This window comes from Trichomycterus rosablanca, chromosome 4 (assembly GCF_030014385.1).
Source record: "Trichomycterus rosablanca isolate fTriRos1 chromosome 4, fTriRos1.hap1, whole genome shotgun sequence".
In the NCBI taxonomy this organism is placed as follows: Eukaryota; Metazoa; Chordata; class Actinopteri; order Siluriformes; family Trichomycteridae; genus Trichomycterus; species Trichomycterus rosablanca.
The window spans coordinates 51,780,439-51,799,488 of record NC_085991.1 but is presented as its reverse complement, the minus strand read 5'-3'; the positions used below and the strand labels follow the sequence as shown (position 1 = coordinate 51,799,488).

At 39.1% G+C, this 19,050-nt stretch overlaps 1 protein-coding gene across 1 annotated transcript in view; it reads left to right on the top strand.

The window, feature by feature from the left end:
- Positions 1-19,050, top strand: part of LOC134311996 (uncharacterized) — a 103,448-nt gene that overhangs the window by 21,310 nt on the left and 63,088 nt on the right. The window contains exons 9-11 of the mRNA XM_062993645.1: positions 1,443-1,461; positions 3,092-3,151; positions 4,636-4,772. Of these exons, the coding sequence (XP_062849715.1) occupies positions 1,443-1,461; positions 3,092-3,151; positions 4,636-4,772 (216 nt within the window). The remainder of the gene's footprint in view (positions 1-1,442; positions 1,462-3,091; positions 3,152-4,635; positions 4,773-19,050) is intronic.

Genomic DNA, 19,050 nt, shown 5'->3' with positions numbered 1-19,050 from the left:
ATATGTGTTTGTCTATTATTTGAAACAAAACTGAATAATAAATGGTGTGGTTCAGATCACTAGCACTGTCCAGCGTGTATTCCTGAATTGCATCCAGGTTTACCAAGACAGACCCACCGCGACCTTGACCAGATAGTAGAAAAAAAAAACTTCACGGTGTTTTTCCCTATCTCTCTCTCTCTCTCTCTCTCTCTCTCTCTCTCTCTCTCTCCTCCCACCGTTAGTCCAGCAGAAATAAAAAAGTGAAACTGATCTGATCCTGTTCAGTCCGAGAGCAGATCTGTTTCGTGTCTGTGGTTTTGTTGGTAATTTGAGTTTCTGATTGCAGGTGAGTTTATATCACTTCTGTTTATTACAGTTTATTGTTACTTTATGTAGTTAAAATTGTTGATTTACTTTATTTAAACACGCGTGTTTTGAACATAACGCTCACAAAGTAACCATGAAGTCACTACGACGGCGTATTAGGATTCGATTCATTAATGCAGTTTTTATTCTTTTATTGAACGGATATTATTAAGGTAATATATTTTGCACATCGTGGGGCTGTTTTGCAAGTTTGGTTCAACTATATCAGGCTCTGTGTCTGGAAGGATAACGCCCAACTAAGTTCGGTGCTCCGCTATTAACGGATCTTCTCGACCTAGACGAGGCGCCGTTACTACACAGAGCGCAGATCGCACAGCTCGTCCTCTTGTGATTAAGGTGCTCTTTGTCCACGTCTGAAATGAGATCCAACACCGAGCCAGTGAAGTATCCCGCTCAACACCTTTACGGTACCATACTGCTTCCATAGCCAAGAAACGGGCCCGCGGTGTTCTGTCCATTTATCCTACCCGTCGATTTGTCCTACCGAGCATGCGCACATCGGGTTTTGACTCGATGCGGGGAACGCCTATAATTCTGTGCGAACTTTGCCTGATTTATTTCTTCTAGCGGTTAATATTGTACTATATACAATATGCAAGGTGCTCAAATCAGCTGTACTTGATTGATTACAGTTGAATAACAGTTTATCTAATAATTCTCTGTGTTAACGTTTTATTTAACCACGTTTATACATGCCTAAAGTGATTTTAGAGCGTTTTAGAGCGTTTATTTCAGTGATTTTTTCATACATCTAGGTAAGCCAAACATTTTAAAATAACCATCAAATTACGATAACACAAAATGTATTCGGTTATTTTGCAGTTTTGTGCTTTATTAGCAGTTCAGTAGGTATAGTAAAGGTTGTTTAGAGTTTAAAGTTGAGTTTAAAGTTAATTAGTAAGTGAATATGTTCAGCATTTATTACTTTTTCATATACTTCGCTATTTGTATATGTAAAACTATTGTTGTTGCTGCCCCCTTCTCAGTTCTGTTAATTATTTCTTCCTTATTCCATGTTTTTTTTTATAGCTGTAGATTTCTCGCTGGGATTGGGATCATATCCAACATAAAAGAAGATATTCCTCATAAAGGGTTAGCATATTATTCACTACAAAATATTTTCTATAACACACAATACACAAGATGTTTTGTTAATACAGATCTGTAATTTCAATGTTTTTTTATTGTTAATGTAGATGAAAAACTAACATAGAAGCTGAAGGGTGGTAAAACCAAAGAGGAGGCATTTTTCAGGAGTTCAACTAGATATTTTACCATCTATCGAGATGTGCTACCTATAATTTATAATAAGATATAGAGCTATGGAGATGCTCTACCTATAGTTTATAATAAAATATAGATCTGTCGAGATGTGCTACCTATAGTTTATAATAAGATATAGATCTATGGAGATGCTCTACCTATAGTTTATAATAAAATATAGATCTATCGAGATGTGCTACCTATAGTTTATAATAAGATATAGAGCTATGGAGATGCTCTACCTATAGTTTATAATAAGATATAGATCTATGGAGATGCTCTACCTATAGTTTATAATAAAATATAGATCTATCGAGATGTGCTACCTATAGTTTATAATAAGATATAGAGCTATTGAGATGCTCTACCTATAGTTTATAATAAAATATAGATCTGTCGAGATGTGCTACCTATAGTTTATAATAAGATATAGATCTATGGAGATGCTCTACCTATAGTTTATAATAAAATATAGATCTATCGAGATGTGCTACCTATAGTTTATAATAAGATATAGAGCTATTGAGATGCTCTACCTATAGTTTATAATAAAATATAGATCTGTCGAGATGTGCTACCTATAGTTTATAATAAGATATAGAGCTATTGAGATGCTCTACCTATAGTTTATAATAAAATATAGATCTGTCGAGATGTGCTACCTATAGTTTATAATAAGATATAGATCTATGGAGATGCTCTACCTATAGTTTATAATAAAATATAGATCTATCGAGATGTGCTACCTATAGTTTATAATAAGATATAGAGCTATGGAGATGCTCTACCTATAGTTTATAATAAAATATAGATCTATCGAGATGTGCTACCTATAGTTTATAATAAGATATAGATCTATCGAGATGTGCTACCTATAGTGTATAATAAGGTATAGATCTATCGAGATGTGCTACCTATAGTTTATAATAAGATATAGATCTATCGAGATGTGCTACCTATAGTTTATAATAAGATCTAGAGCTATCGAGATGTGCTACCTATAGTTTATAATAAGATATAGATCTATCGAGATGTGCTACCTATAGTTTATAATAAGATATAGATCTATCGAGATGTGCTACCTATAGTTTATAATAAGATATAGATCTATCGAGATGCGCTACCTATAGTTTATAACAAGATACAGCTTTAGCTATTCAGATTCAGCAATTATCAGAGAAACATTGTCCTCCTAAACAGCATTTCTTTAGGTATCTTCAGATTCATAGTTATGTTCAGAGCATAAACTTAGTGTTTCCGAATCTCCCAGCAGCAGCACCTATTAATTTTTTCCTTAAACCATTTCCAACCTTGAAGCGTGCAATACCCATCATGTATAATCTCATTCATTTATTACGCCCAACTTCATTATTAAAAACTAAAAGGCTGAACCCACAACATTTACTGATGCTAAGATTTATTTACTGTGATTAGATCGTAACTGTAACTGTTTCTGCAGTGATGGCATTTCAGATCCTTCGACGTTCTGAACCTCAAACCAGAGAAGATTTTCTACAATGTAAGTTTCCTACAAACACACAAACATAAACAGAGCTGTGAAAAACTATTTTATTTTTATTCAGTCATTTTGACAAAGATTTACTTTCATTTGGAATTGTTTTGTTTTTGTATTACACAAGAGTTTAATTTTTAAATTATTAAAAAGTTCAGCATTTAGTCCCTATAAATTATGAACTGATGACCAGACATTTTTCAGCCCTGAAGCAGCAAAGCATTGAAACAGCATCACAGGTAGTGACTGAATGTTACTCAGGTGTTGTCATTGCAAAATGCTGTTTTAGCTTTATTGCAGGTATAACAGGACCCACGTCCTTTAAAAAGCTTCACAGAACATTATTCCATAAAGCTTAGGGGTGATCGAGGGTTTTTATATCAGGAAATGAGAGACGAGGCTTCATGTTCCTCTTAGTTATTGTTGATTTGACCCTGCGACTCTCCCATGAATTTTATTTGTGCTCAGTCTCCTTCTAATAGTGGAATCATTAAATCAGATGTAATTTAAGTGAAGCAAGTCTTGTGGTTACTTTAATGTTGATCTGGGTTCTTGCATGCTTTCCTTGATGAGATATTGATCTTAATCTAATGAAACTCTCATTAGATTATTAGATTATTAGATTATTTAAAAACTGTCTTTGCTTTTACATGTACATGCTCTCACACACACACTTAAAAAAACTTTATTGGCATGAATAATATGGACATTTGTAGATTTGCAGATTTAAAAAACAGAATAAAAAAGAAAATAATAACCAAAATTAACCAAAAGTGGTGTGTGTTAGTGGTGTGTAGGTGGTGTGTTAGTGGTGTGTGTTGGTGTGTTTTAGTGGTGTGTTGGTGTGTTTTAGTGGTGTGTTGGTGTGTGTAGGTGGTGTGTTAGTAGTTTGTCAGTGTGTGTAGGTGGTGTGTGTAGATGTCAGTGTGTTTTAGTGGTGTGTTGGTGTGTGTAGGTGGTGTGTGTAGATGTCAGTGTGTTTTAGTGGTGTGTTGGTGTGTGTAGGTGGTGTGTTAGTGGTTTGTCAGTGTGTGTAGGTGGTGTGTGTAGATGTCAGTGTGTTTTAGTGGTGTGTTGGTGTGTGTTTTAGTGGTGTGTTGGTGTGTGTAGGTGGTGTGTTAGTGGTTTGTCAGTGTGTGTAGGTGGTGTGTGTAGATGTTGTTGGTGTGTGTAATTGGTGTGTGTTAGTGATGTGTCAGTATGTTAGTGTATGTTAGTGGTGTGTAGGTGGTGTGTGTTAGTGGTGTGTCAGTGTGTGTTAGTGATGTGTCTGTGTGTAGGTGGTGTTATTGGTGTGTTAGTGGTGTGTCTATGTGTAGGTGTGTGTTAGTGGCGTGTTGGTGTGTGTAGGTGTGTGTTATTGGTGTGTCAGGTGTCTCAGGACCTTACACAAACATCTTACACGTACACTCACACACACACACACACACACACACACACACACACACTCTTCTATGTTAATTGGTTTATGTTGTGTTTCTCTTCATCAGATTTCTGTCGGTTCACACTGGATCCAAACACAGCACATCAAAGCCTCCGTCTGTCTGAGGAGAACAAAGTGGTGACCTGGAGTGAAACAGAACAGCCGTATCCTGATCATCCAGATAGATTTGATTGTTACTCTCAGGTTCTGTGTAGAGAGAGTGTGACTGGACGCTGTTACTGGGAGGTTGAGCTGAGTGAGGATTGTAGTGTTGATATAGCAGTGTCATATAAAAGCATCAGCAGGAAGGGAGATCTTCAGTCTCATTTTGGATATAATAATCTGTCCTGGTATTTGTACTGTTCTCCAGGCAATTTTGTTTTCCGGCACAATACCAAAACAACTGAAATTCCCATAATGCCGACTCCCTGTAGAATAGGAGTGTATGTGAATTACAGAGCAGGAACTCTGTCCTACTACTGCGTCTCTGATACAATGAAGCTCCTCCACAGAGTTCAGACCACGTTCACTCAGCCCCTCTACCCGGGGTTTAAGGTTAATGGATCAATAGTGAAACTGGCAGATCACATTTAATTTTGACATTTATTAAACTATGTGGGTGAGGTTAGAATCTCATGTGAGGCAGTGATACATCTGTGAAGACTTTCTTTTTAAAACAAGTAGTTGAGTAGAGGGAGTCCCTAAGTATGTAATCAATACTGAAAAACTGTTATAAAGAGATAGTGGCCCATTTTTACTTTTGTGCTGCTTCCTTTAACTGCTTACTAGGAATTACCTGTTAATGCTTTGGTCCCAAATCATGGTTCTGTATTTAATGAGCTCTTCAGCCATTTTAATGGGTCTGTTCATGGATGCAGATGAATTTGTGTGTACTATAATTAAAAGATAGATAGATAGTATAAATTTGCTTAAGTGATTATTAAGTGATTATTTTTTTCCATTTCATGTATTTATTTTGCTTAATTTTGGTTATTTGGGCTGGGACATTGTGCACCAATCACTAGACTAATAAAACACAATTTTAGCAGGCAATCCTCTTGTCCTGAGCCAGTTTATCAAACGCCTCTTAACTATCATTTAACAATCAATAAAATCAGTGTTTATAAATAAATAAGATAGGTTTGCTTTTTACAAGAGAGTTGTACACATCAGTTGTGCTTGATAGTCGTGTGCATCTCTTCTTAATTCAGATATAAACCCCAAAATATTTTTCTCTATGACACCCATTTAGCTCATAATATTTTTAAACTTTATTAGGAAGTCTGAACTGCTGTAAACGATTGTGTTTTATGGCGTTTGTGTTGCAGTGTGTATAAGTGCAATAAAACAGTAAAAGAGTCCATTATCTAAGTATTTCAGGAAGAGTTCAGCAGTCCAGTCTGTCTATCAGTAACTACAGTCTGTGGACACAGTTTCTGTACGGTGTGTGTTAATACTGGGATCAGAAGGATCCCATCTCCCGAGTCCCAACTCATAATTACTGAATACTGAATTTGGGGTTTTCATTAGTTGTCAGTTATAATCAGTTATAATCATCAACATTAAAAGAAATAAACATTTGAGATATATCAGTCTGTGTGTAATGAATGAATATAATATACAAGTTTCACTTTTTGAATGGAATTACTGAAATAAATCAACTTTTTCATGATATTCTAATTTTATGACCAGCACCTGTATATATTACCTTTATCTCATAATTATTTATACTGATACATGTATTATGTTTCGAATGATTTAAAAGCTTTTGACTTCACCGAAATCAATAAATAAAGAAAAAGAAAATAGATCAATAACAGCTTTACTGTAAAAACAGTGTGTGTGTATTTTCTCTTTAAACAGGCAGAGTAAGTGTACACAATACAGAATTAAGTTAATGGCGGTCTCTGGTGGACAGGAGCAGTATTACTATTATGCTGCATCTATAATGTCGTTTTACTTTTGTGACTTCACCCATTAAAGCTTAGAGTCTGTCATGCAAGAAAGAAGATCCTTCTCCAAAAACAGGACCGACTTAATAATAGATAATAGATAATAGATAATGAACAGGAAATTGTTCGGGCCAGTGATAGCTTAGTGGTTAAGGTACTGGACTAGTAAACAGAAGGTTGCCGGTTCAAGCCCCGCCACCACCAAGTTGCCACTGTTGGGTCCCTGAGCAAGGCCCTTAACCCTCAATTGCTCATTGTGTAAGTCGCTTTGGATAAAAGCGTCTGCTAAATGCTGAAAATGAAAATGAAATTGTTTGCAGTTTCAGTATTACAATCCCAAATCAGAAAAAGTTGGGACAGTATTGAAAATGCAAATAAAATAAAAATACAGTGCTCCTTACATTGACTGACTTTTATTTGATTTTAGACAGTTTGATCCTGAGATATTTCATGTTTTGTCTGCTCAACTTAATTTCATTTCTTAATATACCTCCATTCCTGAGGCTCGGAGGCATCTAGGATGGACCATCACACAGTGGAAACGTGTATTGTGGTCAGATGAATCCGAATTCTGGGTATTTTTTGGAAAAAATGGGACGCCAAGTGCTCCAGACCAAAGTCGAAAATCCCCTTCCAGACTGTTATCGGCAACAGAACTAAAAACTTAAAGCAAGCGGAGAGCAGACAGAAAGCGTGCAGCCAGAGCGAGCACCAAGGACATGTCAAGGCATGGCTGCGAAAGAAGAGGGTACGGGTACTGGACTAGCCTGCCTGCAGTCCTGACTTGTCTCCAGTACAGAATTTTGAAAGGAAAAATGCCTTGTTGACAGTGACCATGTTGGCAGTTGTTTTAAATGTTCTGCACGTGTAAATTATTCACCAGACAGTGGAATGGCTGATTTCTACGGAGTCCCTAAGGTGACATCTCCTAAAAAAAAAAAATGCGTGGCCACGACTTAACTATCTCGTTCCCACGCCTTATTAAGTGGTGACCACGACTTAACTATCTCGTTCCCACGCCTTATTAAGTGGTGATCCCTTCCCAGACTGATATGCATCTACAACCTTCTTTCTGAAGGCCTCAGAGAGCTCATTAGATCTCACCATGGTGATACCACTCACCTCAACAATCAAGAGCAAACCAAACTGATGTCTGAGGTTTAAATAAAACTCCAATGTCATCTGACGATGCTTTAATCATTTCAGCTGATGTGGTGCACCTGATTCTAGTTTTAGACATAGTAATAAATGTGGGGGTTGTAAAGGTTGTTCTTATTTTATACACTATGTAAAAGATGTGAAGTTTGAACATTTATAAGGTACATTTAATTTGACACCGCACCTCTAGTGGTTCTGTGAAGCTACCGTAACAGGTGAACGGCACAGAGGAAGAAGCGGGAGAAAGAGAAAACCTATAAATTTAGCCCCTAACTAGAGTGGGAACAAGGTATTTTCTGTTTAATTCGTGGTTTTTCCATGCGTTCTTTGTTCTGTATTATAAATAGATATGTTGATTACGGTTTGAAGTTATTGCATGAATAGCGTTTTTTACTGCGTTAGCACTGCGCCAATGTTAGCTATGGGTAGTGATGGGAATCCGAAGCTTTCTGAAGCACTGAAGCTTTCCATCCAATTGTCCCGAAAAAAGGTTCACTTCATGAAGCCTCATGAACCATTGGACATTACCGCCCTCTGATGGACAGAGAAAACAGTGTCTTGTATTAATCCCCTTCAGTTTTTAACCCCATTTCATTTCATTAAAAAATTATTTTGGTCAGTAAGTCAATAAAGGAAATCTGTTTGGTTTGTTGTGATTTGTTGTGTCTTATCTAGGTCTGGGTTCTTATTTTTGCGTTTTTCTAATAAATTACATTTCTATAAATTATGCAATCTTCCCAAAATTACGTTTGATGTGAATTTTACATTTTTCATAGCCGTAGTTTATTGCCTGTTTTTCATAGGCAAGGCTCATATAGGCTTTCTGTATGAATATCCATGTATATCATGTGAATGTTAGTGTATGAATGTAAAAATAACAAAAGTGCTTGTGGAAAAACAAGTTTGATCTCACTCTAGTGATGGGTCGGCTCTAAGAGCCGGTTCCTTAAAGTGAACGACGGGATCCGGCTCCTGATCGGGAGCCGATTCGTTTTTTTTTTTTCGTTTTTTTTTTCTGTTAAAGCCGCACATGATTGGTCAAGATGCGTAGCGGTGTGCACACGAACAGGAGGGAGAGAGAGAGAGAGATAGAAAACTTCATGAAGTATAGTAAAGTTAAAGAAACAGTAAAGTTTGGACACGAGGAGCCCCTTTTACAAGACCCACTGAACTGGTGTATTCAGTATTCAGTCTACCCACATCTTATACATGTGATGGCACATAGACTGTAATGTAGCAACATCTGTCCCCTCAGAGAGAATCTTTAAAAAAAAAACAGGGCAGATGAAAACAGAGGGAGAAACAGGATCTTCGCCAAAGACTTACAAATACTGTCATCTGGATGCTGCTTTTTTTGTTTTGCACATTTTCATTTATACTTTGTTGAGTGATGCTTTGTTGATGTGTTCTTTCACTCTAGATGCAAATTTACAAGTAATATACACAATCAGACCTTTTTGTTTAATTGAGATGGGTCTTTGTAATTTGTTTTCTTTATAGTGTGTATTTGATTTGATTTAATGTACAATGCTACTGGGACTCTAATTTCCTTCGGGATCAATAAAGTATCTCTCTATCTATCTTGTTTTTGTATTTTATAATTTATTGTTGTAGCACTCTTCCATGTTGAGTATATAAATGAAACAGTTTAAATAATAAACATTTGATACAATGTTTTTTTACATTAGTAATTAATTTTACATGTAATTTGGTAATAAATTAATTTAAGGAACAAAAAAATCTAAGGAGCCACTTGGGAGCCGAAAGAGCCGGCTCTTTTCAGTGAGCCGAGCCAAAAGAACCGGCTCTCTAAAAAGAGCCGGAATTCCCATCACTATCTCACAGTTCAGTTCAGTTCAGTGGTGCTTTATTGGCATGAATGTAATTAGATACACTATTGCCAAAGCGGTAAACAATAAACAGTAAATAGAAATGAGAAAATAAGATACATATATATAAAAACAATAATAATAAAAAAATAACTAATAAAACAGATTACAAATACAACTCTAGAATTAAAGTTATTTACAGGATTATTAGTGATCAATAAAGAAGGTCAAAGAAAAATCAATAAAATAAATAAAAATAAAAACCATGTAATATCAGTAAAAATCAATAATAATTTGTGCTCGGCCTCACTGGTTGTCCCTCAGATTGTGACACGCTGCTACAAATTGTGCAGCGTGTGTGATCAGTCCTCTCTTCTCTCCCAGTATGTAGGGCAGTTTGTGTGTGTTACTGCAGTGTAGGAACTCAGGGGAGATGCTGCTGATCTTCCCATAGTACAGACTCCTGATAGAGCTGTACTTGGGGCACTCTGTTAGGAAGTGCAGCTCTGTCTCCACCACTGCCAGCTCACAGTGAGAGCACAGCCTGGCCTCTCTGGGTGTCCAGCTCTGTCTGCGCCGCCCGGTCTCGATGGCCAGGCTGTGCTCACTGAGTCTGTACATCGTCAAAACCTTCCTCAGTTTTTTCTCTTTCATTTCTGTCAGGTAAGCCGCCAGAGAGTAATCTCGGTTCAGGGCTGAGTAGCACTGGAGTCTGTGTTGTTGTTGAATTGTCTCAGTCCAGTATTTAATGTAATTTTCTTTTTGTTTGGTCATAATTTGGTTGGGTCGAGTGTGTGGTGAGGCTGATTGGTGTGTGTGATGTTAGTGTGTTTTAGGTCACTGAGACTCAGGACCAGCTGGGTTAGGGAACTCCTTTCCATGTTCAGCTCTTGGCATGTCAGCGCTTTATAATGGAGTGAGTGGGGGTCACTGGATTTGATATGTTTCCAGAAGTTTAGAGCTCTTTTCTGAATGCAGAATATTAGTGGGTATTGTCCCAATTCTGCCCTGCAGGCCGTGTTGGGGGTCTTCCTCTGCACACTGAGAAGATTTCTGCAGAACTCTGTGTGCAGAAACTCTGAGTTTCAATTGGGTGCTTGTCCCAGTTAGAAAAATCATTTTGGGTTAGGGGCCCCCACACCTCGCTACCATACAGTGCAATGGGTTCGATTACAGATTTAAATATTTTAAGCCAAATTGTAATGGGTATTTCAAACTGAATTGATTTCTTAATGGCAAAAAGAGCTCTCCTTGCTTTTTCTTTAAGTTCCTTCACAGCCAAGCCAAAACTTCCACTTCCAGTGGAGCTTATTGTTATGCCCAAATAAGTGTATGCTTTTGTATGTTCTATTTGTGTGTTATTAATTGTAAAAATATAATTCCCCTGACTTTTACACCTTTTTTGGAAGACCATAATTTTGGTTTTTTGGTGGTTTATTTTCAAAGCCCATGTCTCACAGAAGTTCTCCAACAGTTCTAGACTTAGTTTTAGTCCCTCTCTTGTAGGTGACAGTAAGACGAGGTCATCTGCATAGAGGAGACATTTAATGCTGGTGTCACCTAAAGTGAGACCAGGTATGTTACTGGATTGATCCAGTTTTTCAGCAAATTCATTAATATATAAATTAAACAGAGTGGGGCTCAGGCTACAGCCTTGTCTTACTCCTCGTGACTGGTGAAAGAAATCAGTTCTAAGCATTCCGATTTTTACTGCACATTTGCTCTGTGAATACATTGATTTTATGACGTCATACATTTTACCCCCCACACCATTCTCAATAAGTTTATAAAATAATCCATTATGCCAAATTGAATCAAAAGCTTTATGAAAATCCACAAAGCAGGTAAAGATTTTGCTCTTATTTTGGTTTACATATTTATTAATGAGTGTGTGGAGAGTGAAAATGTGGTCTGATGTTCTGTGATTTTGTAAAAAGCCAATCTGAGTTTTGTTTAGAATATGATGATCTGTTAGAAATTGCGTAACTCTGGTGTTCAGGATGCTGCAGAACACCTTCCCCAGGTTACTGCTTACACAGATTCCTCTGTAATTGTTTGGATCAAATTTGTCGCCAGATTTAAAAATAGGAGTTATGAGTCCTTCATTCCAGACTCTTGGGAAGTGACCAACATTTAAAATAAAATTGAATAGTTTTAGAATAGCCAATTTGAATTTATAGCTTGTGTTTTGTAACATTTCATTTAAAATACCATCTGCGCCACAGGCTTTCCTGGATTGCAGTTTTTTTAGTTTGTCCTCTAAATCTTCTTCTGTAATTGGGAAGTCCAGGGGGTTTTGGTAATTCTTAATTATTGTTTCAAATGTTTGTAGTTTTTCAGATATATTTAATTGTTTCACATTCATTGATGGATTACTGTATAATTTTTCAAAATGGGTTTTCCATGAATCTCCATTAATAATTGTTAAATCGTCCTTTTGTGTTCTTTTTAGTGATTTCCAGTGGTTCCAGAATGAATTGGAGTTAATGGATTTCTCCAGGTCATTTATTTGACTTTGTATATATTTGTATTTTTTTATTTTAAGTATGTGTTTATATTCTTTAAGTGCCTCACAGTATTTTGTGCGCAGTTCCTGATTATGTGGTTCCCTATGTTTCTGATTGGATATATTTCTTAGCTCTTTTCTCTTGTTTTTGCAGTCCTGATCAAACCATTTGTTTTCTTGGGTGGTCTTGGGTTTGCTTTTACTAATTGTCAACTTTGATATTTGAGTGGCATGGTCAAAAATACTGTTTAAATTTTCCACAGCCACGTCAACTCCTTCTGTATTTTGGGGATAGGTGTCTGACAGAAAAGAGTCGAGAAGTGTCTGAATTTGCTGGCTACTAATTGCATGAAGATATTTCTCAGCGCTGTCCTGAGCCCACCTGGGGGGTTGTTTAAATGTATATAGTTTGCTGGGTTTTTGCCAATTAGTATTTACAGTTGGTTTGTTCAGGTATACTGTAATTTGGCTGTGGTCAGAGAGGGGAGTTAGTGGCTGGACTGTGAAGGCTCTCAGGAAGGTCAGGTCCAAGTCTGTTATGATGTAGTCTACTGTACTGTTGCCAAGAGCTGAGCTGCATGTGAACTTACCAAAGGAGTCCCCTCGCGTCCGTCCGTTCACAATGGACAGACCCAGGCTTCGACAGAGCTGCAGTAGATTTCTTCCATGTGCATTTATTGAGTTATCACAGTTTTCCCTGGGGGAGTAAGTGGGAAAATGAACATCATCTCCTGTTATGAAATGATCACCCTGTGTGCTGATGAAGTCTGGTTGGTCTCCCGTTCTAGCGTTTAGGTCCCCGCAGATCATTACATGGCCTTGTGTTTGAAAATGACTAGTTTCTTTTTCTAAATTTGGGAAGGTTTCTTCCTTGAAATAAGGGGATTCTGTTGGGGGAATATATACTGCACAAACAAATAAGTCCTGAGGTGTTGAAATGGTCTGTTTGTTGATTTTTATCCACAAATAGTTTTCTCCTTTTTTTACTACTTCAATAAAATGTGATAGTTCTGATTTAAACCATATGAGGATCCCCCCTGAGTTCCTACCCTGAGTCACTCCTTTTAACTTGGTAGAAGGGACCACCAATTCTCTGTAGTGTGGGGGGCAACCAGTGGGCTCTTCTCCTTTACACCATGTCTCTTGTAATATTAAAATGTCAATATCTCTAATCTGATTAACAAATTCAGGGTTTTTGCTTTTTAAACTAAACAGAGAAGAGTTTAAACCTTGAATGTTCCAAAGTGAAATGCGAAATGATGCCATTCTGTTTGAACTAAAATGTATGTCATTTAAATCTGGAAATGAGATAAATCTTGAAATGATTAATCATTATATATATGTTATATACAATTATTAGTTATGCACTTTTTTTTTTTTTTTTTTTTTTCCCCTTCATCATACTTCATTGGCAATATATCTGTCAATCTATGTACATTGCCTGTATGATTCTCTACCTCATCACAGACCATGTCCCATCAGACGTGTGCAGATGTGACTGAGAATCTGCTGTATGTCTCTGAGTTCAGACACATTAGGATTTGCCCCTCTGCTGACAACCTGAGCATAGGTCAGTGTTCCAGGCTGGGTCTGGAGTTTCTGAGCAATTGATGCTGGGTCCTGGGAGAAGGATGCACTGTGAGTATCCATGGTGACTGTTGGTGCTGGTGTTGGTGGAGGACCAGTGTTCCCATGGTGTCTCTTCGTCCTGCCTGGCTGTGGAAGATAATGAGGAATGTGGTACTGCCGAATTAGATGGGGGGCTTGTGGAGATGCTCCTTCTGTAGGTCTTGGGGTGCATTTTGGTGGTGGTGGGTTGTTTGGATTTCGTCCAGCATTGTGTTGGAAGATGCTGAAGTTGCGGGCCAGTGTGATGTCTTTTAGTGTTTTTGCAAAAACAGGAACTACCTCTTTGAATAGATGGACGTGGTCATATAGGCAGGTAGTATCTAGAGTCGGGTGATGGGCGAGGTGAGTGTTTGGCCGGAGAGCACATTCCCTGGAGATACTGGTGTTGATCTTCTGAATTGTGTAGGGATGAAAATCTTTGCGAGGCAGCAGGGTGGAGACGATGATCTTTGAATTAGTGAAGTTATTGCTGGCCTTCTCTATTACTGCTCTCAGGGATGAAGCCACTCTCTCTTGTTGAGCCCTGAGGTCATTTGTCCCAGTGTGGATTATGATGTGGCTTGGTGATCCTAGTTTTGCCTCTGTGAGTAGCTCCAGTGCTTTTTGAGTAGTTGGGCACCAGAGCTTAACCACTCTGTGTCTGGGGAAAAGTTTTTTCTCATTGATGAATTTCCCATTTGAGTCAATTAACAAGACAATGTCATACTCATCTGGAATTCTCCTTTCTCTCTTTGTATCCTGGATGTTGGGCTCTAGATGTTGAGAGTTAGTGGTTGGAGTTGGAGGAGGCTGTTGTGGGCTGGTGGTTGGAGTTGGAGGAGGCTGTTGTGGGCTGGTGGTTGGAGTTGGAGAAAGCTGTTGAGAGCTGGTGGGGGTTAGATGTGAGTGCTGAAGCTGGGTGGAGTTCTCTGTCAGAGGAGTCTGGTGCTGACTAAAGGAGAGTAGCTTTTCTCTCAGACTCTGTACTATTTTGTCTCTCTGTCTCAACTCCTCTCTTAGTGTAACTCTAACGCTCTCACTCCTAAGCGCGAGCTATGATTTGCTCTTTTTGAACCGGCCTCTGAAACAGTCACGTGGGTGTGAGCCGAAGTGAAGCTTCGGACGTCATAGTCACGTGATCATTTCAGAACGAATCAAGCATCGACTCAGTGATTCGAAGCACTGAGTGCCGTTTTTTTGGCACATGCCTCGAAGCTTCAGTGTCAAGGGTGACATCACTAGGTGTTTATTTGTTGCTTTTGTTTGCTTATTTTGTCTGTTTACTATTATATAGTCTTTCTGTTAACCATCCTTTGTACCATACCTGTCCAGATAAACACTAACAAAGGGTATTTTCTGTTTTTCTTTTGTTTATATTGCTTTCATACTGTCCCTGATAGAATCCCCCTCTATTATTATTTTGTAACTCATTGATTGCTTAGGAGTAACTTAGTTCTGTCAGTTACAACATTATTTATCTCTCTCGACTCCTGCTGGATCTGCTGAATCACCCGCCATCACAATCAGTCCTTTCCTCTCATTTGATGAAGTTACAGAGTCAGTATCTCAGCTGAGAGAGAAAGTAGAAGAATTCTGGGAAGAGCAGTTTGAGAAGATACCAGATGAAGGTGAGTTAAAGCCCTCGATGTTTGATCGTCTCCAACATGCTCGGTACTCAAATATCAAACAAAACATACAAATCCACCAACATGAACTTTTTACATCTAACAACATTTTATTAGTTTATCAACACTGGTTGAACATACCAAACTTCTCACAGATTGTGACCAGAAGTAAGGATCAAACCAATGTACCCAAGATGTTGCTGTGTAGCACCCACTCTACTAGCTGCACCACCATGATTAGGGCTAGTTGTAGCCTAGCAGTTAAGGTACTGAACTAGTAATTAGAAGGTTGCTGGTTCATGCCTCACCACTGTCAGGTTCCCACTGTTGGGCCCTTGAGCAAAACCCTTAACACTCAATTGCTCAGATGATATATTTTAACTGTAATGTAAGTCGCTTTGGATAAAAGGCAACTACTAAATGCCAAAAATGTAAATGTAAATGATGCCCACAACACTTTCTGGGGGGTATTCCAGAAAGCGGGTTAAGTGATTAAACCGGGTAAGTTAACTCAGAATTAATGAAAACTCTGGGTTTTCCGTTCCAGAAACCGATATTAAAGAGAGCCTGAGTCAGTTACTATAGCAACATATGCTCTGAAGCTAACCTGCTCGCTGGCAGGTTAACTTAAACCTAACCCGGGGTTACTCACACTTTTCTCATGTAAACCTGGCGTGTTCTTTCATCCAAGATCCAGGGGATCCTGACGCGCTAATTAATCAAGTTGGGATCGAGTCATTAAACTCAGGTTAATTAATCATTTCCAGATGGATTTATTCGCAAACCTTTCCGTTTTTATCAGTCAGTCAATTCAGGGAGAGTGGGGACGGTTGCCACAAGGGGCAGCTGCAACATTATTAATGTCAATAATCACAATATTAATAAAAAGGCTTGTTACAACATTAATTATAACATTATGGATGTAATGTTATGGATTAATATAGAACACCTTTTACCTTCAGGGGTTGGACAATGAAACTGAAACACCTGTCATTTTAGTGTGGGAGGTTTCATGGCTAAATTGGACCAGTCTGGTGGCCAATCTTCATTAATTGTACATTGCACCAGTAAGAGCAGAGTGTGAAGGTTCAATTAGCAGGGTAAGAGCACAGTTTTGCTCAAAATATTGCAATGCACACAACATTATGGGTGACATACCAGAGTTCAAAAGAGGACAAATTGTTGGTGCACGTCTTGCTGGCGCATCTGTGACCAAGACAGCAAGTCTTTGTGATGTATCAAGAGCCACGGTATCCAGGGTAATGTCAGCATACCACCAAGAAGGACAAACCACATCCAACAGGATTAACTGTGGATGCAAGAGGAAGCTGTCTGAAAGGGATGTTCGGGTGCTAACCCGGATTGTATCCAAAAAACATAAAACCACGGCTGCCCAAATCACGGCAGAATTAAATGTGCACCTCAACTCTCCTGTTTCCACCAGAACTGTCCGTCGGGAGCTCCACAGGGTCGATATACACGGCCGGGCTGCTATAGCCAAACCTTTGGTCACTCGTGCCAATGCCAAACGTCGGTTTCAATGGTGCAAGGAGCGCAAATCTTGGGCTGTGGACAATGTGAAACATGTATTGTTCTCTGATGAGTCCACCTTTACTGTTTTCCCCACATCCGGGAGAGTTACGGTGTGGAGAAGCCCCAAAGAAGCGTACCACCCAGACTGTTGCATGCCCAGAGTGAAGCATGGGGGTGGATCAGTGATGGTTTGGGCTGCCATATCATGGCATTCCCTCGGCCCAATACTTGTGCTAGATGGGCGCGTCACTGCCAAGGACTACCGAACCATTCTGGAGGACCATGTGCATCCAATGGCGGTGCCGTGTATCAGGATGACAATGCACCAATACACACAGCAAGACTGGTGAAAGATTGGTTTGATGAACATGAAAGTGAAGTTGAACATCTCCCATGGCCTGCACAGTCACCAGATCTAAATATTATTGAGCCACTTTGGGGTGTTTTGGAGAAGCGAGTCAGGAAACGTTTTCCTCCACCAGCATCACGTAGTGACCTGGCCATTATCCTGCAAGAAGAATGGCTTAAAATCCCTCTGACCACTGTGCAGGACTTGTATATGTCATTTCCAAGACGAATTGACGCTGTATTGGCCGCAAAAGGAGGCCCTACACCATACTAATAAATGATTGTGGTCTAAAACCAGGTGTTTCAGTTATTTTGTCCAACCCCTGTATATATATATATATATATATATATATATATATATATATATATATATATATATATATATATATATATATATATATATATATATATATATATATATATATTTATACAGTATATATACAGTGTATCACAAAAGTGAGTACACCCCTCACATTTCTGCAGATATTTAAGTATATCTTTTCATGGGACAACACTGACACAATGAAAAGTAGTCTGTGTGCAGCTTATATAACAGTGTAAATTTATTCTTCCCTCAAAATAACTCAATATACAGCCATTAATGTCTAAACCACCGGCAACAAAAGTGAGTACACCACTAAGTGAAAGTTCCTGAAGTGTCAATATTTTGTGTGGCCACCATTATTTCCCAGAACTGCCTTAAATCTCCTGGGCATGGAGTTTACCAGAGCTTCACAGGTTGCCACTGGAATGCTTTTCCACTCCTCCATGACGACATCACGGAGCTGGCGGATATTCGAGACTTTGCGCTCCTCCACCTTCCGCTTGAGGATGCCCCAAAGATGTTCTATTGGGTTTAGGTCTGGAGACATGCTTGGCCAGTCCATCACCTTTACCCTCAGCCTCTTCAATAAAGCAGTGGTCGTCTTAGAGGTGTGTTTGGGGTCATTATCATGCTGGAACACTGCCCTGCGACCCAGTTTCCGGAGGGAGGGGATCATGCTCTGCTTCAGTATTTCACAGTACATATTGGAGTTCATGTGTCCCTCAATGAAATGTAACTCCCCAACACCTGCTGCACCCATGCAGCCCCAGACCATGGCATTCCCACCACCATGCTTGACTGTAGGCATGACACACTTATCTTTGTACTCCTCACCTGATTGCCGCCACACATGCTTGAGACCATCTGAACCAAACAAATTAATCTTGGTCTCATCAGACCATAGGACATGGTTCCAGTAATCCATGTCCTTTGTTGACATGTCTTCAGCAAACTGTTTGCGGGCTTTCTTGTGTAGAGACTTCAGAAGAGGCTTCCTTCTGGGGTGACAGCCATGCAGACCAATTTGATGTAGTGTGCGGCGTATGGTCTGAGCACTGACAGGCTGACCCCCCACCTTTTCAATCTCTGCAGCAATGCTGACAGCACTCCTGCGCCTATCTTTCAAAGACAGCAGTTGGATGTGACGCTGAGCACGTGCACTCGGCTTCTTTGGACGAACAACGCGAGGTCTGTTCTGAGTGGACCCTGCTCTTTTAAAACGCTGGATGATCTTGGCCACTGTGCTGCAGCTCCGTTTCAGGGTCTTGGCAATCTTCTTGTAGCCTTGGCCATCTTCATGTAGCGCAACAATTCTGTACTACTTTCTTCAGGACCTTTTGAACAAAAGATTATTTGTTGGGATAAATCTTTTGTTCAAAAGGTCCTGAAGAAAGCAGTCGAAGGAAGTCCAGAAAGTACTCTTTAAAACACTTTATTAAGTGTAAAAATAATCTGTGAATATATATCAGAGCTAAGCCGGCCGGCGCTCCTCTTCTCCTGCAGTCTAGACACACCACGTAAGAAAGAGGCCGAACCTTTCTCCCCGCCGGTTTTTAAACTCAGCTAGGCTCCTCCTCCTTTACTGCTGGTGGAGCCAA